This window comes from Mesoplodon mirus (genome assembly GCF_964341445.2).
Source record: "Mesoplodon mirus genome assembly, chromosome: 8".
In the NCBI taxonomy this organism is placed as follows: Eukaryota; Metazoa; Chordata; class Mammalia; order Artiodactyla; family Ziphiidae; genus Mesoplodon; species Mesoplodon mirus.
In genome coordinates, this window is record NC_138984.1 from 918,717 (window position 1) to 944,160 (window position 25,444).

The window sequence follows — 25,444 nt, forward strand, 5'->3', positions numbered from 1 at the left end:
GTGGGCTGTAGGGAACCATCCCTTGGTGCGGGCAGCTTGGGGGGTGGGGGCAGAGACCCCGACAGGGGCAGGTGTGGCTCTGGTTCCAGCCCTGCCCCAGAACCTTCCAGAAGAAACTCACCCTGCACTCATGTCCAGAGGGGGTAGGGGTTGGGTGAAGAATGCTGGGGGTTGTTCTCACGGGGCCGGGGGACACCATGACAGGCAGGCTGGGCTTACCTCAGGGCAGGGGGCAGTGAGGCACAGCGGGGCCTATCGCCATGAGAACACACCCTGGGGACATGGCAGAGAGGGCCTGGCGCCCACCCGCACGGGCTGCCTGCAGGGACATGGGCCGCTGTGCCCGGGGAGTCAGGGGTGGGGACCCCGGGGGAGGTGGGGCCCAGGAGGGCTCTGTCTGCCATGCTGAGTGCCGCTTTGGACCTGGAGAATGACCTCAGCGTTCCCCTGACCTCTGACCCTTCCTTTGCCCCGGCAACTCCTAGATTCTTGGGACAAGAAAGGGTGGGGGAGGGGGAGAGAAAGGGGCGGGGGTGCCTCTGGGCCGCCCGCCCTGCACAGTCTCCCTGCTCTGAGGAGGGAGACTGCGTTTCTGGGTTCCCGTCCTCCGGCCAGCACGGCTGCTGCAGGGCACAGCGGGACCTCGTTCTGGGCTCAGTCCCCAGGCAGCGGAGGGGGCAGCTGCTCTTGGCTGGACCTCGGGTCAGTGGGGCTCTGGCTAACGAGGTTCGCCCTGTTCCTGGAGGCCAGAGGACCCATCGCTGACGGGCTCTGTCCTGTCCCCTGGGGGCTGTGGGAAGTGAGGCCGGCCAGCTCTGGGCCGGTAAGGGCCCTCAAGGCTCAAGGACGTCCTTGGACTGGGGCTGTAGTCCTTGCCCGTAGCTGCTTTGGCCCCTGCTTGGCTCCTGCCCATGCTGTATGGCCCCAGGACTGCCCCGACCCCAGCCTGGCCTGGCAAATCTCAGGGACGCTCCTTAGGGGGTGGCCCCAGGTAGGAGACATTCTGAGGCTTAGCTGGCCAGGCCGGCGGCTCCTCCCGTGGACCCTCCTCTTCCCTGGACCGTGGCTGACGTCCTCAGAGCCGCGATGGGCCCAGCTGCTCTGTGGGTGACCCGGCAGGCCCTTCTGCCCCCGGAGACGCTGAGGCTCAGAGACCCAGGTCTGGCTTGGGCCTCGGAGCCCCAGCTGCCCACCCGCTTTGCCGCGGCCTCAGCCTCCTCCCTGCTCAAAGGCCCCGCGCTTTGCAGCCTCCCCGGCTCAGAGTGGGCCTGTCGCCGCCGACGGCTTCTCTCCGCGCTGCCCCCGCCCTCGCTGCGGCCGCCCCTCTGCCCCACTGCCCGGCCCCCACCCCTCACTAACCTGTGATTGTTTGTGTTTTGCAGGCAGTTTCTTGATTCGGACATGCCTAGGTACCATTTGTGCCCCTTGGTTTCCTTTCAGCCTCACCTCCCACTCCCGCAGCCCTGAGAGTTCATTTCCGCTTTTTGGATTCCTTCCACACTTGCTCACCTCTACCTCCTGTCTCTCCCATCTTCTCCTTTCATTTTATTTCCTTTTGTATTTTTCTCTTCCTATTGCTTCCTTCCCCATCACCCTCCCTTGGCTGAGTCCCTTCTGCCCCCACTCTTGATTTTGGCTGCTTTGGTAGTTTCCTGCCCTCGGTAGACACTGGCTGACGTCCTGCTCCCCCCTCCCCCCACCGCCCCACTCCTGAGCCTTGCCCGTCCCCTGCACCCCAGCGGGAGCAGGCACCCGCATGCAGGCTGGCTGGCCAGTCCCACTCCCCGCAAAGTGAAAGAGAAAAGAGGGAGGGAGAGAGGGAGGGGCCGTAGCGGGCACAGGCTGAGGGGCAGACAGGAGCAGCCCGGCTGAGATCTCGCTCTGCGCTTCCCAGGCCTGGGTGCAAGCCCCTTGCCTGGCCAGGTGGGTGGCTCCAGCCATGCTCCTGCTGTGGCCACCACACACCCTTTTTGGAAGTAGGTGGGTGGGCCCAGGCTCTGGATGTGATCAGGTGGCCCCAGGTCCAACCCCCCGAGGCACGGGCTCCCGGGCCGGGGACAGCAGATCCCTCCCGACTCGAGTGAGGCCCTGGCGCGTGGTGACTGGGTGCAGGGTCCTTGAGACCCTGGGGGTGGACAGCCTCACAGTTCCTAATTCAGACTTTGTCCGTGTGACTCTAGTCTGTTCTGAGCAGAGGGTCAAGGCCGTAACCATCTTGCCAGGCTGGGCGGGATGTGAGGGAGAGGCTTCTGGGGGCCAAGCCGGGGCGGGCAGCTCATGGGTCCCTGTGGATTGTGGCCAGAACTTGGTGGCCCTGGGGAGGGTCACTGTTTTGAAGGATAAGGAGCGGCAGGAAGGCTTCCAGTGCGGATGTTTGAGGCTTTAAACTGCAGGGAGGGGAACGGGGTGGTGCCTGCCCCTTTATGAGGGGGGAGCCCAAGGACCAGGTTGGGGGCACAACAGGACCTTCTGAGGCCGTGTCTTTGTCAGGTCATGGGTGTGGTGTGTCAGGACAGATGGTCACTGTGAATGTGCCCCGGGCAGTTGTAGCTGAGGCCCCCAGGGGCAGCGAGCAGACTGTGGTTCCTGTCGGTGTGTGCCCGAGGACGTATGCACCCACTCCAGAAACAGATCCTTGCCCTCCCTGGGGACACGCAGCTGGGTGTGGCCGAGACCTGGTCAAGGAAATCAGCAGTGGAGGCTGTACCAGAGGAGGGTCACAGCCCTGCAGGGCCCAGAGCAGGGACCTGCCTCTCGGGCAGTCCGGAGGGCTTGCTGGAGGTGGCAGCTTGCCAGCTGGTCCTGGAGGTGGAAGTCTCCCGGTTCTCAGAAGACTCTGGGGCGGGGTCCCATCGGCTCGGGTTCATCCCTGGAGGGGACCCGATGTAGGGGCTGTTTCCCTGATGAGTGGAAACTTCCAGGCCCATCAGTACGATCGCATGGGGGTGTGTGGGCATTCTGTTCAAGTTTGCGTTTCCACAACCAGCCCAGCATGATAGAGGGGTGCTCAGGCAGGTCCTGGACACCCCCTTACAAATACCTCATGCCTCCAGGAAGGTTCTGGGTAAAATGGAAACATACCCTCAGGCCAGGAGGAGACATGGCACCAGGAAAGGAAGGGGGAGCCCTCCTTCCCAGCAGGGCCTCCTTCGCAGCCCCTAGACCTCGGGAGGACCTCACCCCTGCACCTGAGCAGGGGGCCCTAGCCCCCAGTTTCAGAGGTGGGTTCATCGGCCCCCAGTGGACTTGGTCCGCAAGAGGAGGCTTAGGGCGCTCAGAGGGGTGAGGGGTCAGAGCCCCAAGACTCGGGGTAGTGCCTCCTTCACGGGGCAGGAAACCACTGTGGTGGGTGGTACTGGGGACAAGCAGAGGGTCCCGTCCCCAGCATCTGGAGTGGGGTAGGTACTGGGGGCTGTACCGACTGGGCTGGGGCAGCCTGGCTGTGAATGTGGACAAGTGGCAGAATCTTCTGGAACCTTGATTTCCTTCCGCCTCAGGATGGGGATTTTATTAGGGCCTGCCTAAGGTTGTGACGTTAAATGAGATGAACGTGAAAAGCTCTTAGCAGGGGTCTTGCATGTGGAACTTTATTAATGTAAGTTGTGTGGTTATTTTCACTACTACCTTGTTAGTATTTAATTTAAAATACTCGTAATTAATTTAAAACACATACCTCCTGAGCAAAAAGCCTGTTGTTTTTTTTTTTTTCTAACCACTCCAATTTTGCCAGAGGAGCCCCACTTAAATACCAAGGACTCACGCCCACCTTGCAGAGCCCCCGAGACACGCAAGAGGGGTTGTGACACAGCCTGTGATCCATGAAGAGTTGGGTCAGACCTTCCACCCTGTCCGCGCATCTTACCCCAGCTCACGCTCCTGCCCAGGGCTCGGGTTTCCACCTGCCCGGAGCAGAAAGGGTCCTCAAGACCCTTTAAAACACAAAGGTGTTGAGGTGAAGGCTGGGGAGCACTGGCAGTCCACGGTGACCCTCACCCATCCCACCAGGCACGGGATCTGATTTCTCCAAACAGGTGGCCCAGGTGCCCCAAAGGCCACTCCAGCCTCCCCGGGAAGGGCCCAGATGTGGGATCTTGTTGAGTTTCCCCTTCTGTCCTGCCATGCTGTGCCATTTATGGGGCCATGACCTCACTCACTCATTCATTCATCTATCACATGTGAGCCACGTTCTTCGGGGTGTTAGAAAGGGGGGTTAAAGACTAAGACAGGAACAGTCTGTCCCCAGGAAGCTCAGAGCCTGGCCAGGGAGTTCGCTTGTCCCCTCATTCCCTCGATCCTCCATCCCCTCTGTCCCTCTGGTCTAAGAGCTCGCTCTGCATGGTGGGTGATGCCACTTGGCTGAGCACGCGTGGCATCCAGACACTGAGCAGAATTCCTGAGGTTCGAGGCCGTTCCCCTGCTCTTAGCCACGTGAGCACGTCTTGGGATCATGGTCCCCACCGGCGAGGAGGGCTGCCCTGGGTGCAGTCCGGGGGCTCAGTTCTGGAAGCCTGCCCATCAGATCACCTCCCCCAAGAACCTGGGCCACTCCTGAAAGTGACACTTTTTCGAGAAACGTAGTTCCCAGAGCATAACGAGTTTCTGGTTGAAACCTCGAGCGTGGGGTTTAATTTTCAGATTCTCGACAGACCCATTCGCCTTAGGATGCCCGCCATGCCGGCCTGTTGGCGCATGACGGCTGTGACGCACGTCAGAAGTTGTCTAAACGAGCTCTGATGGGCCGTCGGCAGCAGGTGTGGTAGAGCCTCATACAGAATGACCAGGTGCCCGTGTTGAGAGCCCTGAGATTCCATCACCTCCCACCCAGGCAGCCCAGCTGAGGTGAGGACCAGCCACCTGGGCCTCTGGGCAGCCCAGGGCCTCCCGCGGACCCACACGTGCTCACAGGCAGGGCCAATACGGGTTCCCGTTCCACCAACCCCAGGGAAAACGAAACAGCTGCAGCCTATTTGTGGCAGGACAGAAAAGATGTTTACAACATGTAACATTGTCAACAAAACTTTTTAACTGAGTTTTCAAGTTTTCCCCATGTGGGTCCTCGCTTGTTTGAGCATCACACTCACGTCCCAGAGCTAATTTGGGGTGGTTCTATTTCCGGGGCCTGCTGCCTGACCCCTTTGGCTGGAGGAGAGCCACCAGACAGGCCTCCTCGTCCAGGAACCCCTCCCTGCCAGGCTTGGAAGGCTCGCTTGGAGTCAGGATGTCAGCCGGAGGCCCCTGGAAGTGGACCGGAGGTGTCTGAGGGAGGGACTCCTCGATGCTGGGTCCCCACTCTGCTGCAGAGGGACTGTGCTGATGGGCATTTTCCGTCCGGCTGAGGGCCCTGCAGGAACCCCCCGGGGCTCTGCTGTGGGTGCAGGCTAGCCTCCCTGCAGCCCCTTTTTTAAAAACGGGGTCCCAGGGCACGGCACGCAGATGGAAGGGCAAAGGACCAGGATCCATGGTGGAGCCTGGCACGGCCTCGCTGGAGGGAGGGACTGGCCACTTTCCCCAGAATGGGCTGGATGCAGAGGGTCCACAGTATGACGGGGGTGCTGAGCCGATGGTGAAGCTCTGATGCTCTGCCCTTAAAGTGGCCCCACCCCAGTGTTTCTGCTTCCGTGGGTGCAGGGGCCCCGGAATCTGCATTTCTGACCAGTTCCTGGTGGTGCAGATGCTGCGGGTCCAGGGACCCCAAGTCTGGACCACACATTCCCCTTAAAAGTGTACCTGGGGGGTTGACTGAACTTTGCTCAGGTAGAGTGAGCAGCACTGCAGGGGAGGGGGCGCCCTTCCGGGTGACCTGACGCCCAGAGGGGTCTGCTGGGCCTGCTCATGAGTCGGGGTCCTGGTGTGGTCTCCCCGCAGGCCAGTCACCTCCTGGATGCACCGTGGCTCCCTCTCAGCCCGCTGGGTCTTAGTTTCCTGCCATGTGACACCCTGCCCAGGGTGGCTGCTTGGGTCCCATATCGGTGGGCTGCCAGTCTCCCGCCCTGCTGGGCTGGGCTGGGTCCTCACGCCCCGCACTTGCCACGGGAAGGAAGCCGGCAGCGTCTTTTAGTGACATTTTAGGCAGGTGGGCAGAGGTGGCAGTGCTGAGCCAGGCCCTGGGCCAGCAGGAGGGTTTGGGGCTGGCCAGCCTACCAGGGCCAGGGCCTCAGGCTGGGCCTTGCCCAGGGTGCGGTTGGGCCTCCTGGGGTGAGGACTAGTAATAACAATAATGCCTCCCAGGCCCAGTCCTCAGCTCTGCAGCACCGGCTTACTTAACCCACAGGACGTCTCAGTGAGGCGGGGCAGTGACTGCCCGTCATTGGTCCAGGAAGCAGGGCACAGAGATGTCTGCTGTCAGCCCGAGGTCACATGCTGTGACGTGGCATTTGGAGCTGGGCTGTTGGGGTCGGGGCGGGGGGCATTTGTTCTGAGCTGCGCTGCAGCGGGCCTCCGGCTCTGTCCGCAGGCCTGACGCCTCAGAGCTGGGGCATTTGGGGACCCCTGGGACAGGGGGCATCCCTCTGGGTCTGGGTGGCGGCTCCAGGTGCACCCAGCTGGTCCTGCTGGAGATGGAACCAAAGTTCTCCCTGCGGACACAGGGAAAGGGCTGTCTGCAGTGCCCGGGCTGGGGCTTAGAGTGGGCCCCACCCACAGGGAGCCCCCCACCCCCATGGGCCCCGTCTGGGCCCCGTCTGGGCCCCACGAGACGGCAGTCAGCAGCCCCGCGGCTGGTGTGGCACGGCCCCGCCTTCTCTGTGTCAGTTAGCTGGTATCTGGCCAGGTGACGGTGCTCGTTCTGACATGTGAATTTCTTCTGTGTGTGTACGTGTGTGTCCTGGCTGCCACCGCCTTTAGCGTTTCGTTCGGAAATGACACTAGGTACAGCTCACTTTTCTCTTCCGCGCTCGCTCGGTCTGTCCTCTTCTGACTTTCAATTTCCTTTCTCCCTCGGTGTCTCCCCGCTCTCTCTGCCCATTCTCTGGTTACCCCGCTGTCCTCACGTCCTGCCTCTGGATCTTTCTCCTCAGTGATGTGTCCGGCAGTGGCCCTGCTCTGTCCCGCTGCTTCTCCTGTGCCCCTGGACTGTGCCATGGAGAGAGGGGGTGGCCGTGGCACTGTCCCTGCCCCTACGCGGCTTCTCTCCTCTTCCCTCTGCATTGCCGGGTGGGCCCGGCTCCTCCAAAGGGGCCGGGCCATGTCAGGGCGTGTGCTGTGGCCGGCTGCTTGTGTTGATGCGTTTCTCAACTGTGTCTTTGTGAGGATGCTTGGATGGAAACCGGGTGAGGCTGGGGGCTGCCAGGGCCCACAGAGCGGCCACATTGTGCCTTGAGGCAAAGCCCCAGCCCAGATACGAGGGTCCTCAAAACATGCACCCGGCCGGAGGCAAGAGTTTATTTAGGAGCTCTGCCATCAGATGGTCGAAAACGGAAACTGTCGTATAACAGGAAACCCTGCCCTGGAGTGGAGGCCACCAAATTGTCTGGGCCCTGGGACTGTCCTGAGCTGCCCTCAGAGGGGTTTCCTGGCCACTGGCTCACACTCTGGTCATTACTTTCCGGGTTAGAGACTGGGGACAGGAAGAAACCACCACTGCCTGCTCTGTGCTATGTGGGGCCCTGCCTTTCCACGGGGCCTGGCTGAGGTGGGCGGAGGCCATGCCGTCTGGGAGAGGGGCCACCCCGGTTTTCACCCCCAGCATCCTCCCCCAAGGGCGAGTCGGTTGGTGGAGGAGATGGCCATGGGGAGTGTTGGCAAAGCCAGGCGGGCTCCCTTCGAGTCCAGGGAGAGGCCAGGGTGCCTCCTTACTCAGGCCGAGACTAGGTGGAGCCGGGCACCCCTTCCCACGGTCTCCCCACCACCACCGTCACCTCTGCCCCCTTCCCCCCTCCTCTCACCCTCCCTCCCCTTTGTCACAGCCCCCTCCCCTTTCCTCTCCTCCCCTCTCCATCCTCTCACTCCTGCCTCAGCTCCAGGGGACCCCTCTCCCCCTCCCCCAGGGTGGAGCTGAGAGGGCTCTGCACTCACCCTGGGGGTCGCCTGAGCCCCCCACCTGGCACGGTCCTGAGTAAGGAGGGCTCCATCCTCCCTGGACACCAGCACCTGGGCCTCTGACCTGTGGCCCCAGCGGCTCTCCCTGCGGGTGGCCCACACGTCTGTCTGTCTGTGTCTGTCCGTCTGCATGTCCCCACCCCCACCAAGAGCAAGCCACATCCGACCTTCTGCCTTGTCTCTGCTTCCGCCCAGGACCTTCTACCAGTTTGAGGCTGCGTGGGACAGCTCCATGCACAACTCCCTCCTGCTGAACCGGGTTACCCCTTACCGAGAGAAGATCTACATGACCCTCTCTGCTTACGTTGAGGCAAGAAACCTGCCCCCAGGGCACTCCGCCAAAATCACCCGTCCCCCAAGCCTGAGCTGCTCGCCAAGGGGCAGTGAGGGTGCTTGTTAGCCCTGGGCAAACCCAGTCAAGCCTATTCTCTTCTCAGAAGGCTTCTTAGGTCCTTGAATTGAATCTATGTACTTTTAAGGGCTGTGCTCGCAGTTAACTGACGCCGCCACCTTCAGTGTACGGGTTTGCCCTTGGGGTTGCAAGATGGCTGCAGCACCACCAGACGCTGCATCTACCTTCCAGGCAGCACAAAAGCAGAGCCTCCCCTTCCCCATCCCCAGGGTCTCAGGCCGTGACCTCCCTTCGGAGCACAGGAGGAGGCTGGGGGCCGTGGGCGTTTCTTGCTGTGCACAGTAGTGAGGAATGAGGGCGGGGGTTTGGGGTTGGCAGCCAGCGGGATGGTAGAGATGCAGGCATCCACCCCCCTAGAGCCTAACTACCCCAGCTGTAATATGGGGACCTACCTGTGTGACTGCCCCATGGGATGAGGTTTGCTCAGGCTGAGAAAACACTTGCAGGGCTGTGCCCAGACGCGACCCTAGCTTTGTCAGCAGTTACCCTGGAGCTTCGGGAAAACCAAAGGACCGGCTGTTTAAGACAGCACCTCGCTCGCTGTGCAGTAATTTCCTGTGGCGTTTGAGAGTCAAACTGTGGGTGCACAGATAGGGTCCGGTCAGATCCTCACAAACGTTTTGGGGAGTGTGTCACCCCGATTTAATGGTGAGGCAGCTGAGGCCCGTGTCCGGGACACCTGGGGCCCCTGCGTGGACAGCGGCCCCCGGCAGTGGGTGCCCGGCTCTCTCTCCCGCCTGGCTGTGGGTCGGTGCAGAGGCTCTCGTGCCCCGAGGGGGAGATGGCCAGGTGCGGCGGGAGCCGAGCCCCCTGGGGTGTCCTTGGCTCCGAGCCCCTCCCTGCCCTCCGCAGATGGAGAACTGCACGCAGCCGGCCGTCATCACCAAGGACTTCTGCATGGTCTTCTACTCCCGCGATGCCAAGCTGCCGGCCTCGCGCTCCATCCGTAACCTGTTCGGCAGCGGGAGCCTGCGGGCCTCCGAGAGGTGAGCCTGCGGTGGCACCCTGGGCGCAGCCGGTACCGGGCTGGGCTCTGCGTGGAGCAGTATGTCACGTGGTGCACTCCGGGCCGGCTGGCCCATAAGACGGGGGACCCGCCCCGGTCCCGTCGGGCCTCCGGCTCTGGGGTCCATCTCACTCGGACCGTCAGTGGACGTCGCCGGGCGCTTGTGGGGAGACCGATGTCATGTTGCGGGGTGTGAGAGAGCCAGGCTCTCCCCGCAGGGCACAGTGAGAAGGCCTGAGGTGTCCACTCTGGGGCCTCCCTGGGAGGTGCCGGTGACCTTCCTCCCCACGGATCTGTGCTATTGGGACTGCTCCCCCCACTCCGTGGGAGAAACTGGGTACACACGGGGCGGGGCGGGAAGGGGGACTCTGGACAGCACTTCCTGAGGACTTGTGCTGAGCCAGTGCCTCTCGGAGGCTGCAGGCACGTGGGGGAGGGAGTCGGACACCAGGACCAGCGTCCCTTCTTGCGCTCTGACCACCGCCTGCATTCTTGGGGGTAGGGCAGGAATGGCCGAGAATGTCAAGGCAGTAAGAGGGGCCTCTGCGCCAGCCACAGGGACAACCAAGGGTGCCAGGTCGCCACTGGCCGCCTTCAGTGAGGCTCCCCACGCACTGTCTCGTGGGCCCCTGTGTCCCCGCTATTCTGGCACAGCCGGGAGGAAGGGAGGGTGGGGGTCCTGGGCTGGCCACGGTCCTGTCGTCCAGGAGGTCACCCTGTGAGCGTGAGCCCCTCTCCATGAGTGGGTTAGTGGGGTGCCCTTGGCAGAATCAGTGGTCCCAAGAGAAAGGGGGGCCCAGCGGGAGTCTGGGTTGGGGACCATGTACAGGGACTGCATCACGGGGAACCGAGCACCTCAGCCACCCTGTGCAAGGCCGCTTGGCGTGGGCGGCTGCAGGACTCATGCCCAGTGTGCGTTTGATGGTGGCGAGAGTCGGTGCCTGGCCAACGCGGGGCCAGGTGGCGACGTTCCTCCTCCCACCCCCCACCACTCCTGGCAGCAATCGCGTGACGGGCGTGTACGAGCTCAGCCTGTGCCACATGGCCGACACGGGCAGCCCAGGTAAGCGTCTGCCCTGGGCTCTCTGATCGGGGGTGGGGTGGGGCACCGTTGGAGGTCAGGGAGCCCCGTCCCCTGGGATCACCTGGGTGACTTCAGCCACGCTGCCATTTGGGGGGCCCCTCACCTGGAGACTCGCGTGCTCACCTTGTGCCCCCCGGAGTTGCTGCGGGGCTGGAGGACAGTGAGGGGAGAGAGGAAGGGAGAGGAGGGGCAGCCGAGACCCCACGGGACACCTGGCTCTGGGGGCCTGGGGTGGGGGTCCCGCCTGCCTCGGTGGATAAGCCTGCAGCTAGGGATGCGTCTGACGGGCGTTCGCTCCAGGGATGCAGCGGCGGCGCCGGCGGGTGCTGGACACGTCCGTGGCCTACGTCCGGGGTGAGGAGAACCTGGCGGGCTGGAGGCCGCGGAGTGACAGCCTCATCCTGGACCACCAGTGGGAGCTGGAGAAGCTGAGCCTCCTGCAGGAGGTGAGAGGGCCGAGCCCACCAGGTTCCCACCCCACCCAGGATGGAGCACGTGGCACTCGAGCCGCCTGTCACAGTGCTTAGGGCCGCATGGCAGCCACCGGCTTAGGACGGGAGGTTCATTCTTGACCCAAGCGCAGACCGTTGGGCACATAGATGAGACAAGAAAGAAACCGGGGTGGCGGGGGGAAGCTAGTGGGCGGGGCGAGGCCCTTCTGTCGCTCAGGCCAGGACAGCCAGTGTCCAGCAGCGGCGCTGACTGCTGGCCCGGGGCGCGGGTGGGAAGCAGGCATCAGGGGCCACGTCCACCCTCTGGGCCCTTGCCAAGGCCGCGGCTGCAGCGCGCACGGCCCCCCCGGAAAGCGGCTGCAGGAACACAGTGTCCGTCCCGTCGGCTCACGGCGGGCACACGGGCAGGTCTGTTGGCGCCACGTCACACGCCACAGCCCGGCAGGGCGGCCGGCTCTCCCGGGCCTGAGCAGGCCTGGGGCTCAGAGCAGCCGCCCGCCCTCCCCGCCCTGGCGGGAGCAGAGGCAGAGCCGCACTCGTGCTCCTCTGTACAGGTGGAGAAGACCAGGCACTACCTGCTGCTGCGGGAGAAGCTGGAGACGGCCCAGCGGCCTGGTCCCGAGGCCCTGTCCCCCATCTCCAGCGAGGACTCCGAGACCCACAGCTCGTCCACCTCCCCGCTCGCGGCTGCGGGCCGGCCGTCGTCCCTGGAGGCTCCCAACGAGAGGCAGCGGGAGCTGGCGGTCAAGGTGGGCAGCAGGCGGGCAGCGGCCATGCTCCTGGCCCTTTCCTGGTGCTGGTGACTTGTCACGGCCACCAGGACCTGAGAGAATGAGTCCGTAGGGTCACCTTGACCCCGCCCCCACCCCACCCTACCCACATTGGAATCCGGGGACCTCTTGTAGCCTACTCCCCCAGGGAATGACCTGCTCTCTCTTGCATACCTATGCTGATGGGGAGCTCGCCACCTACACCAGAGCTGGCCCTTTCTGCTGCTGGGTGGGCCACGGGGAAGGCCTCCCGCACTTCAGGGGATGCTGGCCCCACCCCCACCCCCGCCCAGGCCCCAGACCTGCCCCGGGGGGCTTCCTCAGACGGCCGCATCACCTGGGAGGTGAGGGTGCTTCCCAACTTGACCTGGGGTGCCTGGCCCCTCGGCCAGTCTCCCGTGTCCTGGGCCTGTGTCCGTGGCAGAGCCGGGTCCCGGGAGGCCCCTGACCAGGCATTTGCTCTCCCGGCAGTGCTTACGGCTCCTCACCCACTCCTTCAACAGAGAGTACACCCACAGCCACGTCTGCGTCAGCGCCAGCGAGAGCAAGGTGGGTGTGGAGGGGCCGCCCACGGGGGGCTGCTGTGGCCGAGAGAAGGAGATAAGGGTTTTCTTAGGAACATTCCTCTCCCAACCTAAAGAGATGCCTCAGAGCTAAGGGGCTGGCTTCCCGGGGCCTGAGGCTGGGATCTGTGGAGGGCAGGGAGCGAGGGGCCTGCCGGGTCCAGGGGTGTCCACTCGGTGTCCTCTCTGGCTCCCTCTCTCCCCGGTCCCTGGCCCTATCCAGCCTGGCCCTCACCCAGCTGCCTCTGTCCTGGGCTGGCCGAGCCCCGTCTCCTCGGCTTCCTTCCCTCACCTGGGGGTCCACCCTGGTCTTGCAGCCTTATACCCATGCCCAAGGCTGGGGCGGCTCTTGTGCTGCCCTCCACGGAGCCGCAGGAGGCTGGCCCTGCCCCGCGTCAGGCTCCAGGCTTCCCTTCTGGTGCTCTGGCCCATCACCATTCCCCCCTCAGCCTGGTAGACAGCCCTGCCCGGCCTTTGTGCTCCGTGCTGACCTCTCCCTCTGCCCAAATCTCCTCTTGCCGTGGCTGCCAGGCTGCACGGCCTGAAGTCGGGGCTCAGAGGCTACTCCTTCCCCGACCCCCACCCAGTGGTCTTCGCTCTGTCTTTGGGGCTCTACAGCCTCGAGGACCTCCTTGGGCAAAAGGCAGAGCCTGAAGCCCTGGGCGGGGTGGGCCGGGGGACGGTGGGGGCTGCGAGAGGGTGGGGAGGCTGGGAAGAGAGCCCAGCCCGCAGCTGGAGTGGGGTTGCCCTAAACAGAAGGTAAAAAGTAGGCAACGGTGCCGTGGCAGGGATGTCCCTACCCACAGAGGGCCCTGAGGCTGTCCCCGAAGAGCCGTCTCTCCTCCGCAGCTCTCTGAGATGTCTGTCACCCTGCTGCGGGACCCGTCCATGTCCCCTCTGGGGGCGGCCACGCTCACCCCCTCCTCCACCTGCCCGTCCCTGGTCGAGGGCCGGTACGGAGCTGCTGACCTGAGGTGAGTGAGCTCCAGGCTCCCGGCAAAGCTTCTACCTCCACAAGCTGCCTGACGACAACGGCTGTGACCGGGCACAGAGCAAGAAGGCAGGGCTCGAGGGGCTGGGTGTCTGGGGACAGCCACACACTAGGGCAGGGCCGGGGGAGGGGGTCTGCCCTGCCTGGCTGACGCGGCCCTGTCCAAGGTCATTTTCTGCTAAAGCGTACATTTAGAATACAGTCGTGAACAAAACCAGGAACGGGTCACAACACTAAACAAAAAGCCCTGTTCAGTGACAGCACTCACAAAACACTCAGTGGAGAAGTGGTGACAAAGCGGAACCTAGAGGACACCTGAGCCCCCTGACACCAGCCGAGCGGTGTTGGGAGCAGGGCACACGTTGCTGACAGCGCTCATGTCTGACCCGTCAGGTCTTATAACACCTCAGGCTTTCCAAATTTTTTTCTTGAAAGAAAAAGGCATCAAGCCCTCTGGGCGCCATCCTGAGTCAGGCCTCCTTGGCCACCGGGTCCGCTGCTTGGGCCTGGTGGCCGCAGTGGACCAGCAGCTCCCTGCACGCACACGGTCCCTGAGCAAGTCGGGTCAGCTTCAGTTAACTTTGGAGACAAGAGATGCGGAAGCCACTTTCACAGGGGCTGGAGGTGGGGGGCCAGAACATGCCACGGGAGAAGGCACCGTGCCGGGGTGGACCCTGCCCGCCACACAGTGCGGCACAGCGCGGCACAGCAGCGGGCCGGCCGGAGGTCTGAGCCGACGTGGGGGGCAGGCCCAGGCAGGCGCCCCCAGCGGCTCTGAGGGGGTAACGCTGGCTGTTGGGGAAGCCGGGCCGGAGAGGCACCTCCTGGCAGGAGTGCAGCGGCTTCACTCTGCTTTCCCAGGACCCCACAGCCCTGCTCCCGGCCGGCCAGCCCAGAGCCTGAGCCCCTGCCGGAGGTGGATTCCAAGAAGCCCCCTTCCCCTGCCCGGGCAACGGAGGCCGACAAGGAGCCCCGGCGCCTGCTGGTCCCCGACATCCAGGAGATCCGGGTCAGGTGCGTGAGGGCCCTTCTAAAGCACCGGCCAGCCCGTTCTGCTCCTGCAAGGACAGGTGGGCCGCCCCCGGCCTGGAACGGAGACGGCTCTGTGCCAGGGGGTCGGACAGGGCCCCTGACCTAGGACGGGACAGCCCTGTGCCGGGGGATTGGGCAGGGCCCCCGACCTTGGACAGGGGACAGCTCTGTGCCGGGGGGTCGGGCAGGGCACCCAACGTAGGACAGGGGACAGCTCTGTGCCGGGGGGGTCGGGCAGGGCCCCCGACCTAGGACAGGGGACAGCTCTGTGCCGGGGGGGTCGGGCAGGGCCCCCTGACCTAAGACAGTGGACAGCTCTGTGCCGGGGGTGTCGGGCAGAGCCCCCTAACCTAGGACAGGGGACAGCTCTGTGCCGCGGGGTCGGGCAGGGCCCCCTGACCTAGGACGGGTGGAGAATGAGCAGACATAAAGGGCAGGAGGGTGGACCAGAGCCAGAGCCAGGACCAGTGCCGGGCGGGGGCTGGGCACCTGGTGGGCAGCTGCAGAAAGATGGTTTTGGTGTGTCCCCATCCCCAGCCCGATCGTCTCCAAGAAGGGGTACCTGCACTTCCTGGAGCCGCACACGGCCGGCTGGGCCAAGCGCTTTGTGGTGGTGCGGCGGCCCTACGCCTACATGTACAACAGCGACAAGGATGCTGTGGAGAGGTTTGTGCTCAACCTGTCCACAGCCCAAGTTGAGTACAGCGAGGACCAGCAGGCGATGCTCAAGGTGCGACAGGGCCACGGGCTGGCCGGTATCAGGCGGGCCGGGCTGGGGGAGGGTGGGAGCCGGGCCCAGTCCTCCTCTGCGGGCCCCACGTCCGCTCACCGCCCAACTGAAGCCGGGCCCGTCCGTCACGGGCAGGGACGTTGGGCTCAGCCTCACTGTCCTCCCGTGTCCTGGGCTCGCTCTGCCCACCGTGGGGCTCGTAGTCCTGGTGACAACAGCGGTGACGGGTGGGGCAGGCGCTAATCCTCTCCCGTTTGATGGCTACCGACACAGTCCCCTCCTCCTGGGGACGCCCACAGTGGGTGTCATGAAGCCCTGTAGGGCCAGCGGGGCCGTGGGCCCAGGAATCCAGCCCCCTGTGCCTGGCTTTGCCCCTGCTCCTCTCTGAGCAAGCAGTGGCCCTGGACGTGAGTAGCCCTGCCTCCTGGCTGGTGGCCACGGGGCCCACTGGGCACTGATTCCCTGTGGTGGGGGAGGGGGAGATGTGAGCTCAGCCTGCCACCCACACCCGCCACGTCGAGGGCTTGGGCCTGAGAGAAGATGCCAGGATTAACGGGCCCCAGAGGATACATCTGGGCCAGCAGCTGAGCCAGGGTCCCCGGGGGAGGGACCTTGGCCTGCGAAGGGTTGACTCATCCCACGGGGACACAGAGCAGTGACATGGTAGCCTCGGGCGTGGCCACGGGGATGACAAGAAGATACCGGTGTCCTGACTACAGAGGCTTCCAGTTGGGAGCCACTGCCTGCAGGGTCAGGACGGGCTGTGCATGCAGCAGCGCTGCCCCTTCCTAGGGGTCTTCTTTTCTGCTTCCTCATCCTTGACGCTCCCCCGGGGGGGAGGGGCCTTTCCCCCCAAACCTGGGCCCCGGTGGAGTGGCGACCGCCCCTAGCTGACCGCGGGAGGCCTGGCGCCCCTCACGGCAGCCCTCCTCCACAGACCCCCAACACGTTCGCCGTGTGCACGGAGCACCGGGGCATCCTGCTGCAGGCCAACAGCGACAAGGACATGCACGACTGGCTGTACGCGTTCAACCCCCTCCTGGCAGGGACCATACGGTACGTCCTGCCTGCAGAGGGCGGGGGGGACGGTCGTGAGGACGTGAATTCTCGTTTTCGGGCCGTTGCTCCTCACCGAGTGTGTAAATCCCCAAGACTTTCAGCACCGACACTCAACCAGGGCGGGCCTCCATGTCGGGGACATGCTGCACCAGGCTTGGGGACAGCCAGGCCCCTGGTGGACGGAGCCCCGCCCCTAGTCAGTGACTCAGAAAGGAAGCTGGGGTGGGGGGGCGGGACAGGGAGGAGGGCCGCTCCCCCCGAGTCACAGGGACAGGAGACAGAGGTTACGGCTCTCGGGCGACCGGGGAACCAGAGACGCTAATGCCAGCAGCCTGGCGCCCTGACCGCCACTTCTCTCCCGTCCCCGGCAGGTCCAAGCTCTCCAGGAGGAGGTCTGCCCAGATGAGGGTCTGAGCCGAGCCCTCCTGGACAGCCAGCAGGCCCGGCCCCGCTCTCCCACCCTTGTCACCATCTGTTGTGTCATCCGCCGCCCAGCCCTGCTCCCAGCAGACAGCCAACGCGCCCCCTCCTCCTGGGGATGCCCGCGCTGGGCCCGAAAAGCCCACCTCTGGCCAGGGACCTGCGTGCTCCCAGCAGAGGCCGCGTTTGTTGTCCTTTCTTCATTCAGAACGCGCCCTGGGTGGGAAGAGCTGGGAGACGCCAGGAAGGCCAGAGGACAGGAGCCACGGGGGCATTGCTGCCGTTCTAATATTTTTTTAAGCATAAACGGACTATAATTAATATACATCAGTTAGTGACACTGAAACAGTCCACTCAGAAGTTAACTGTAAGACTGTGTTTTATTTATAAGTGTGCATCTCTAATGCCCTCACGTAGACCCGCAGGGCTCAGGTGGACCCACCCGCTTGCTCCCAAACGCACCTCCCAAGCTTCTTAGGGACACACAAGGCGGGGCAGCCGCCTGGGAAGACCACAGTGAGGTGGCGTCTGTACAGGCCGGGCACCTCCTGGTTGGCACCACGGGGGCACCTGCCCGGCCTGAGCTGAGGCCTCTGCCCAGAGGCATGTGGGGCAGGCCCTGGTCCCAGGGCGTGTGTGTGCGTGCGTGTGTGTGCGTGTGCGTGTGCGTGTCTGGGGGGGTCTGATGCCTGAAGTCCGAGCAGCGCAGAAGGTGGGTACACTCTTCCTCGCAGGAGGGAGGACCCACGTCTCACCTGGACAGCAGCCACCTGAGGTGACGCCGGCAGCCCGTCCCTGGCAGTACGTGGGAGGTGAGGCCGCAGGCACCTGGCTGGCGGCCGTCCTGGTGGGAACCAGATGGGGGAGTGGTCAGGGTCCCACCGGGTGTGTCATGTGTCCAGGCCGGCGGGGCGCGGGGAGCTGTGTTGAGAGGTGGTTCAGGCAGCGAGGGGCTTCTGGTGCAGCATTTCCAGCCACTGTGAGACCCGGGGTGAGCTCCAGGTCGCTCCAGGGAAGAAATCATGACTTCCCCTCTTTGCCCCAGGAGAGGAGTTTCTGTGAGTCCCCGTGAGAAAACTCCATGGGGTCAGGTGAGGGCAGCCCGTGCTGGGGTCATCCGTCATCAAGGGAGCGTCCTCCTGTATCCGAGGGTGTCACCCTTGTCTCGTTCTGCCCTCTCGTGACAATATCCATTTCGTCCCTTTTGCAGACCCCATGCCTGAGGGTTGCCCGGGACCGGGCAGGAGCCAGCCCCGGGCTGAGAGTCTGGCCGTGTGTCATGCCCAGGCCATAAACCCTTCAGAGAAACCACGGGCCTGGGGTCTTCAGTGACCTGTTCCTACACTCAGAGGCACATTCACCCTCTTTTTAGCTCGAGGGAAAATAGCAACCGCAGCACAAGACCCGTCCCTACCACGTCCCCCAAGAGGGGGTGACGGAGGGTTCACATTCCGGACTAAAGCCAAACACTATCCGGAAACCAGCAGGCCTGTGCTCCCCCCACAGGGCTTCCCTGGAGGCAGAGGCCAAGACGCAGAGAGCAGAGGGGACAGCACGCTCTGGAGCAAGCACTGATGCTGGCCATCATGATGGCCTTGAGGGCAGGGAGGAGAGACAGGTGGGGTGAGTTGTTCTAAGATGGGTCAGTTCCGAGAGCCCCTCCTTCCTACGGGGAGATTGGAGGTGCAGGGCCAGACCACGGCCACTCAGGTCAGCCAGCCTGAGGCCGTGGCCTCCGGAGAGTCCAAGGCCCTCTCACCCCGGGCACAGGTGTCTGGGGCCAGCCAACCTGCAGAGCACCCGCTGAGGGGGGCAGGGGGCCCCCGCGAGGGTTTCTGGGAATCGCCCCAAATCCAGGGGCCTCCACGGCCATGGAGGCCTCCAGGGCTGCTTCGTCTGGGCCTTGCGCCGTCTTGGCAGTGACTTGGAACCAGGTGTGGCCCACCTGGTGGCCCCTACCCGTCACTACTTCCTCCTTTCAGGCCAGCTCCCACGCGAGGGCCTGGGTCCAAGAATTCCATCTGTGAGTCAGGAAAGCTGCTCTCTCGTGCCCGGTGCCATGTAAGCCAGAGACAAGTGGTTTGGGACTCAGTTGCCACATCTGTGACATGGGAGGCTGGTCTGGAGGCCCGTGAGGGTCCTCAGGTTGTGGGGTGCAGACAGGAAAGTCAGGTCTGGCTGTGGCTGCTGTGTCCTGCGAGTGGGGAAGGAGAGAGAGATCCAGAAAGCCATCTCTCTTGGACGGTTTTTGTTTCAGTGCTTGCTGCCGCTCAGGCTGCAGCCGCATTGTGCTCTAGGTCATGCTCGCCTGGAGAGGGCTCTCTGTCCCCCAGGGAGGGGTGGGCCCCTTCCGCTGTGGCCCTAGGGAGGGAGATGCTGGGCTCCTGGCTGAGCGGCCCTGGCTCCAAAGCAATCCGGCTGGTGCCCAGGGCCAGCTATTGACACGCTCGTAAGTTTCAAGGCCTCTCTCTGTTCTGAGTAATCATTGTCTTGCTCACCAACAGTGCGCACACGCGCACACACACGCACACGCACACACACACACACCAGGGCGGCTGCAGTGACGTGGTCTCCGGCAATCCTCGTCCCCCCTCGACACCTCTGGGGCGGATGTCGCAAGGCACTCGGGGAGGGTCCCCAAATGTCGCCGATGCTGTAGGCACGGGCAGGGTGGCCACACTGGTCCTCCGTCAGCTCTCCTCAGCGCGGGGACCCCGCAGGCACCCTCCTGTATCCCTGGGGCTGGGCCACGTGTTCCCCCAGGAGAGACAACAGGCTGTGGCTTCTTCCCAGGTCCACGCGTCCTGCGGCCAGCTGTCCCCTGAGTTCCCCTGTGGCTTGTACATATGTGGTTGTGTGGCACACCCCAGCCCCTGCACTGTAACTGCCATCCTGATGTAATGACTCTAGTTCCCTGATGTCCGAAACCCAAGTGTTAGGCTCTAGGCTCCTGTACCGTGTGTGTGCACTTAAGGCTCTGTCCAATTAAGAAATAAACATGGCTCTTTATGCAACACCAGACCCACGGGTCTCCGCTTGGCTTTATTTGTGCGTTAGGTCTGTTTGCTGGGGCCTTAAATAGCCACAGGGCCAGGTGTCCAGCCCTGTCTGGAGGCAGCATGCATCTCCCAGCGGCGAGGTGGGGAGGGGAGAGAGCCTCGAGGGGTGGGAGGTACAAGGCGGTGTTTGTCGTGGTCGCGTCCACCTGCTTCCCTCAGTACCTGGCTGCACCTGTCTGAACAGCTCCAGGTGCCCTTGGGTATGCCACCCCTGTACTGCCAGCCTCATGCCCAGTCACCCCCAAGTCATTTTATGTGGTCAGCGTTACCTCATACCAAAACCAGACAAAGACATTCCATGAAAATAAAACTACAGACCAATATCCTTCATCAACAGAGAAATATCCTCAATAACATTTTACTAAATTGAATCTAGTAGTACGTAAAAAGGTTAATACCTCATGACCAAGTTGGGTTTATCCTGGGAATGTAAGTTTGGCTCAAGAACTAATCAATGTAATTCACTATATTAAACTAATAAAAGAAAAATCATGTTATCCTCTCTATAGATGCAGAAAAAGCATTTGACGAAAATCCAAAATCCATTGCTAATCAAAACTTTAAATAGAAGATAACTTAGTTAACCTGATAAAGTGTGTCTACAATAAATCTATAGCTAACACCATACTTAATAGCAAAAATATTAATACTTAACCCTTAAGATTGGGAACGAGACATGGATGCCCTCTATCATCACCCCTGTTCAACATGGTAATAGAGATCCTAACCAGTGCAGTAAGGCCAAATGAAGAAAGAAAAGGCACACAGATCAGAATGGAAGAATGGCATAATAGGTAGAAAATTTAAAAAGACTCCCTGGCGGTCCAGTGGTTAAGACTCTGTGCTTCCATTGCAGGGGGCACGGTTCGACCCCTGGTTGGAGAAATGACATCCCACATGCCGCACAGCCAAAAAAAAAAAACTTTTTTTTTTAAAGAATATACCAAAAATCTGCTAGAATTAATACATGAGTTAAGCAAAGCTGTAGAATACAAGGTCAATATACAAACACTAATTTTATTTTATTTATTTTTTTATTGAAGTATAATTGATTTACAGTGTTTCAGGTGTACACCAAAGTGATTCAGTTATATATATGTACACACACACACACACGTATATATATTCTTTTTCAGATTCTTTTCCATTATACATTATTATAAGGTATTGAATTACAAACTAATTTTATTTCTATATACTGGCGATAAACAGTTGAAAATTTGAGTTAAAAAAAGTACCATTTAAAATAGCAAAAATGCGAACTATGTATGTATAAGTCTAAGAAAACATGAAAAATCAGTATGCTGAAAACTACAAAACATTGATGAGAGAAATCAAAGACCTAAGTGAAATGAAGAGTTACACCATATTCATAATTAGAAGGTTCAATATTTGTTAAGTGGTTATCTCTCCCCAAATTCATCTATAAATACAACATGATCTCAATCAAAATTCCTGTAGATATCAACCACCTGATTCTAAAAGTTATGTGAAAAGTAAAGGAACTAGAAGAGCTAAAACAACTTTGACACAGAAGAATAAAGTCAAAAGAGTCACACTAACCAATTTTGACTTACCGTAAAGCTACAGTAATCAGGAGAGTGTGGTGTTGGTAAAGGGACAGACACATAGATCCAGGCAACAAAAGAGAGAACCCAGAAATAGACACACACACATATGGCCAACTGATTTTTTTTTTTTTACAAAGGTGTAAAAGCAATCAATGGAGAAAGGATAGACTTTTCCACAAATCATGTTGGAACAATTGGACATTGATATGTTTTTTAAAATGAACATCAACCTAAACCTCATCCCTTATACAAAAAGTAACTCAAAATGTTATGTAAAATCTAAATCTATAAAATTTTTGGAAGAAAACATACAAGGAAATCTCCAGGAGACGAAGCTAGGCAAAGTGTTGTTGGACATGACACCAAAAGCTCTATCCATGAAAGAAAAGAAATGCAAGATTGAACTTCATTACAATGAAAAAACTTTTGCTCTGTGAAAAAAAATGAAAAGACAAGCTACAGATAAGGAGAAGACATTCACAAATCATACATCTGGCACAGGACTTGTCTCCAGAATACAGTAAGAATTCTCAAACCTCAATGATAAGAAATAAAACAACCCAATTTAGAAATGCTAAATGATACCACTACACACATATTAAAAAGGCTAAAATTAAAAACAAAAAACAAAACCTGACAATATCAAGGGTTGGTGAGGAAACAAAGCAACTGGAATTCTCCTCTATTGCTTGTGAAAATGCAAAAGGTACAGCCACTCTGGACATGAGTTTGGGAATTTCTTAGAAAGCTAAACATACACTTTCATATGACTCAGCAGTCCTACTGCTGGGTATCTACCCTAGAGAAATGAAAACCTATGCCCTAGAAAACTGATATTCATATGTTTAAAGCAACTCTACTCATCGTTGCCCCACATGGGGCAATGTAAAATAAAAATAAGAAAAAGTCAGTGGCTTCCCTATATAACAGCAACAAACAGCTAGAATTTGAAATTTTAAAAACACCATTTACAGTAGCGCCCAGAAAAGGAGAGAAATAAGTTAAAAAAAAACACAAACAAAAACACAAGGTAGGTAAAAATCAAACAAAATATGTTCAGAATCCGTCTGTAGAAAACAAAATTCTGACGAAAGGAATCAAAGATGTAAGTAGATAGACCTTCTGTGTTCACTGATTGCAGGACTGACTGCTGTAAAGATGTGAGTTTTTCTGGTTGCACCTACAGACTCAATGTACCCCAATCACAGTGCCAGGACACCAGATATTGACAAACTGATTCCAAAGTTTGTATGTCAAGGCCAAAGACCCAGAAGGGCCAACACAGTACTGAAGAAGACCAAAGTTGTAGGACTCACACTACCCGGCTTCAAGACTTACTATCAGCTTTCAAAAATCCGGATGGTGTGGTGTTGGTGAAAGAGCAGATAAATAGATCAAGGGAGCAGGACAGAGAGCCCAGGAATAGACCCACCCAAGAAGAGTCAACTGATTTTGACAAGGGAGTGAAGGCAGTTCAAGGGCACGAGGACAGTCTTCACGACAAACGGTGCTGGGGCAATGGGATGCCCACAGGCAAAAAAAAATATTTTAAAGAATCTGGTCACAGATCTTACACTTTTCACAAAGTTAAGAAGTTGAGCCAAAATGGATCTTAGACCTAAATGTAAAATGCGAAACTGTAGAACTTCTAGAATTATGTATCCAAAGACAGTATTGAGAAAATGGACCAGGACCTGGGAGGAAATATTTGTAAAACAATTATAGGACAAAGGACTTGTATCCAGAATATATGAAGAATGATTATAACTCAGTGATAAAAAAGATACACAGCTCAGTAAAAAAAGAACCAAAGGCATTTGAATGACCAACAAGTAGACTCCTGACAATGTGTGTAAAATCACCTGTCATCAGGGAAATGCAACTTCCCACCACCGAGAGAACTAAACACCAGGGAGAACAGGAAATGTGGGAAAGTCTTCACAGCACCGACTTTTATAGATACCATGCATCTCATACATTGCTCCTGGGAGTGTAAAAACTATAACCACCCTGCAGAAAGTAGTGATGGTACCTTACAGAATTAAGCATTCACCTGCCCTGTGGTCTAGAAAAATTCTTCAGGTATTTACTCAAAAAAAAAATTTTTGTCTACAAGGACTTATACGAAGTATTAGTGAAAAAAAAAGGAAGAAAACCTAAATGTTTGTTCATCATCAGGAAAAATGGATTAACAAGTTGTGGCTCATCCATGAAACAGAATTCCATTCGGCAATAAAAAGGAGCAAAACTCTGACACTGGAAACAAAATCAGTCCACCTCCCTGCTGGCCCCCAGGTGGAGATGCAGGAGTCTGGTTACATTTGACTGTCCCCAAGCCTGTGATGAAGTAAAGCAGGAAGCCAGATGCCTCTGATTAGGGGCAGGGTTGACTGGGAAGGGATGCGAGACTTTCTGGGAAAACGTTCTTATCTGGGTAAATGTGTGGGTTACCTGGGTTTGTGCATTTGTCACACAGGTGGAAGTTCACTATTAAGACTGGTGGGCTTCGCACCATTTAAGTTTTATCAATAAACAAAAAACTGGGCTTCCCTGGTGGCGCAGTGGTTAAGAATCTGCCTGCCGATGCAGGGGACATGGGTTCGAGCCCTGGTGCGGGAAGATCCCACATGCCGCGGAGCAACTAAGACCGTGCGCCACAACTACTGAGCCCACGTGCCACAACTGCTGAGCCCGCGTGCCACAACTACTGAAGCCTATGCGCCTAGGGCCCGTGCTCCACAACAAGAGAAGCCACTGCAATGAGAAGCCCACGCACCTCAGTGAAGAATAGCCCCCACTCGCCGCAACTAGAGAAAGCCCGCGTGCAGCAACGAAGACCCAACGCAGACAAAAATAAATAATAAATAAATAAATTTTTTAAAGAAATAAAAACTCAATTAACATTGATTATTCAGTGTGAATAACCATCAAACTCCAGTCAGGAGGTCTGCGTGGTCATGTGGTTCTGTGTGCTCTGACCTGAGCAGATGTTGGACACCTGGAGAAAAGGCCCCACCTGGTGGGAGCGGGGTGACCATTAGGGAAGGAAGAAGGCCAGCAGCTCCCGAGGGGGAGAGGACGTCTCTCCATGCACTCACGCACCGTGTGGGCCCTGAGGGGAACCCGGTGTCGAACAAAATAACCGGTAATCCGTAATAGGAGGAGGAAAGTATTACTGAAGCCAGACTGAAGACTCCAGATGACTGGGAAACTGCTCTGGAGAAGCAGAGTTTTCAGCAGCTTTATAACTTGTCAGAACAAAGAACATCAATCAAGTCAGGGTTACATTCCTTCAAGGTTTTAAAAAAACAGACCTGCAGGTACACAGCGAGTCAGCGTGGACTTTGTGCCTGGGAGGCAGTCTTATCCTCAAATGAGGACCAGCATCGGCATCCCAGGAAGGGAGGCATTTCATCTTTTTTTTTAACATGGACATTCTTTACTTCCGGTCAATGTGCCTTTTCTTTAATAATTAAAGCAGAGGTATCCATACAATGTATGTCTGATAAGCCACAAACAGGCTGTTCTAGTCAGCATCAAATTCAAGTTAACGCATGTGTTAAGCCAGAATGACTTCCCCAGACCTCAATATGTGAACATTTCTTTTACCACTGGCTTCTGTGCACCCAGCCGTCAGGTCTCAGGGTCTTCCAGATTGTTCCCAGCTCCTCTGGGAGGGCAGGGGCCTCGTACAAGGGAAGGACAGACACACACACACACACCCCACACCCCAGGCTGGAGTCTGGGGGCTTGTCTGCCTTCCAGGGTGAAGTCGGAGGCCAGGGGACAATGGGTGGATTTCTGGCAAGGCTGGCACTGGGGGACCTTCCTGCTGGGGCAAACCTCACCCCTCTCCCCGGAGGGCGGTGTGGGGGTGGGGGGCAGTCGCCTTCCCCACCTGTGGGAAAGTCCTAAACCTCAAAATTGTCTACCGGGGCAACCGAAGAGATCAGCTCCTAGCCCTCCAGGCTGCAAGCCCCCACTCCCTGAGTCTGAGCTCCAGGAGGGACAGACGCTGGGTGGGAAAAAGAAAACAAGAGGGCCTGTAAGGGGGTGGAGACACGGCCCTCCGAGCAGCGAGACTGGTTCTGGTGGCAAGACTGGAAGCCTTGGCTGGTCTCAGGCGACCTGCTCGGGGACGCGGATCCCCAAGCTGGGGCATCGCCAGGAGCAGGGCGTCCGGTGGGGAAACCAGTGATGCTGCAGGTGACAGGCTCCTGTTTGGGGCGTGGCCAGCCGACGAAGGTGGCCAGGCCCT

General features: G+C 59.0%; 1 protein-coding gene across 4 annotated transcripts in view; it reads left to right on the top strand.

The window, feature by feature from the left end:
- The window catches only part of KIF1A (kinesin family member 1A), an 89,413-nt gene extending 69,783 nt beyond the window's left edge, over nt 1–19,630 (top strand). For 2 of the 4 annotated variants that reach the window (XM_082630899.1, XM_082630901.1), the window contains 12 exons: nt 1,383–1,409; nt 8,233–8,347; nt 9,302–9,435; nt 10,457–10,518; nt 10,840–10,985; nt 11,546–11,740; nt 12,233–12,310; nt 13,174–13,298; nt 14,177–14,329; nt 14,885–15,077; nt 16,015–16,133; nt 16,508–19,630. In XM_082630899.1, the coding sequence (XP_082487025.1) occupies nt 1,383–1,409; nt 8,233–8,347; nt 9,302–9,435; nt 10,457–10,518; nt 10,840–10,985; nt 11,546–11,740; nt 12,233–12,310; nt 13,174–13,298; nt 14,177–14,329; nt 14,885–15,077; nt 16,015–16,133; nt 16,508–16,550 (1,390 nt within the window). In that variant the 3' untranslated portion in view covers nt 16,551–19,630. The remainder of the gene's footprint in view (nt 1–1,382; nt 1,410–8,232; nt 8,348–9,301; nt 9,436–10,456; nt 10,519–10,839; nt 10,986–11,545; nt 11,741–12,232; nt 12,311–13,173; nt 13,299–14,176; nt 14,330–14,884; nt 15,078–16,014; nt 16,134–16,507) is intronic. The other 2 variants (XM_082630900.1, XM_082630902.1) reach the window with 1 other exon arrangement.
- The last annotated feature ends 5,814 nt before the right edge of the window (nt 19,631–25,444 follow it).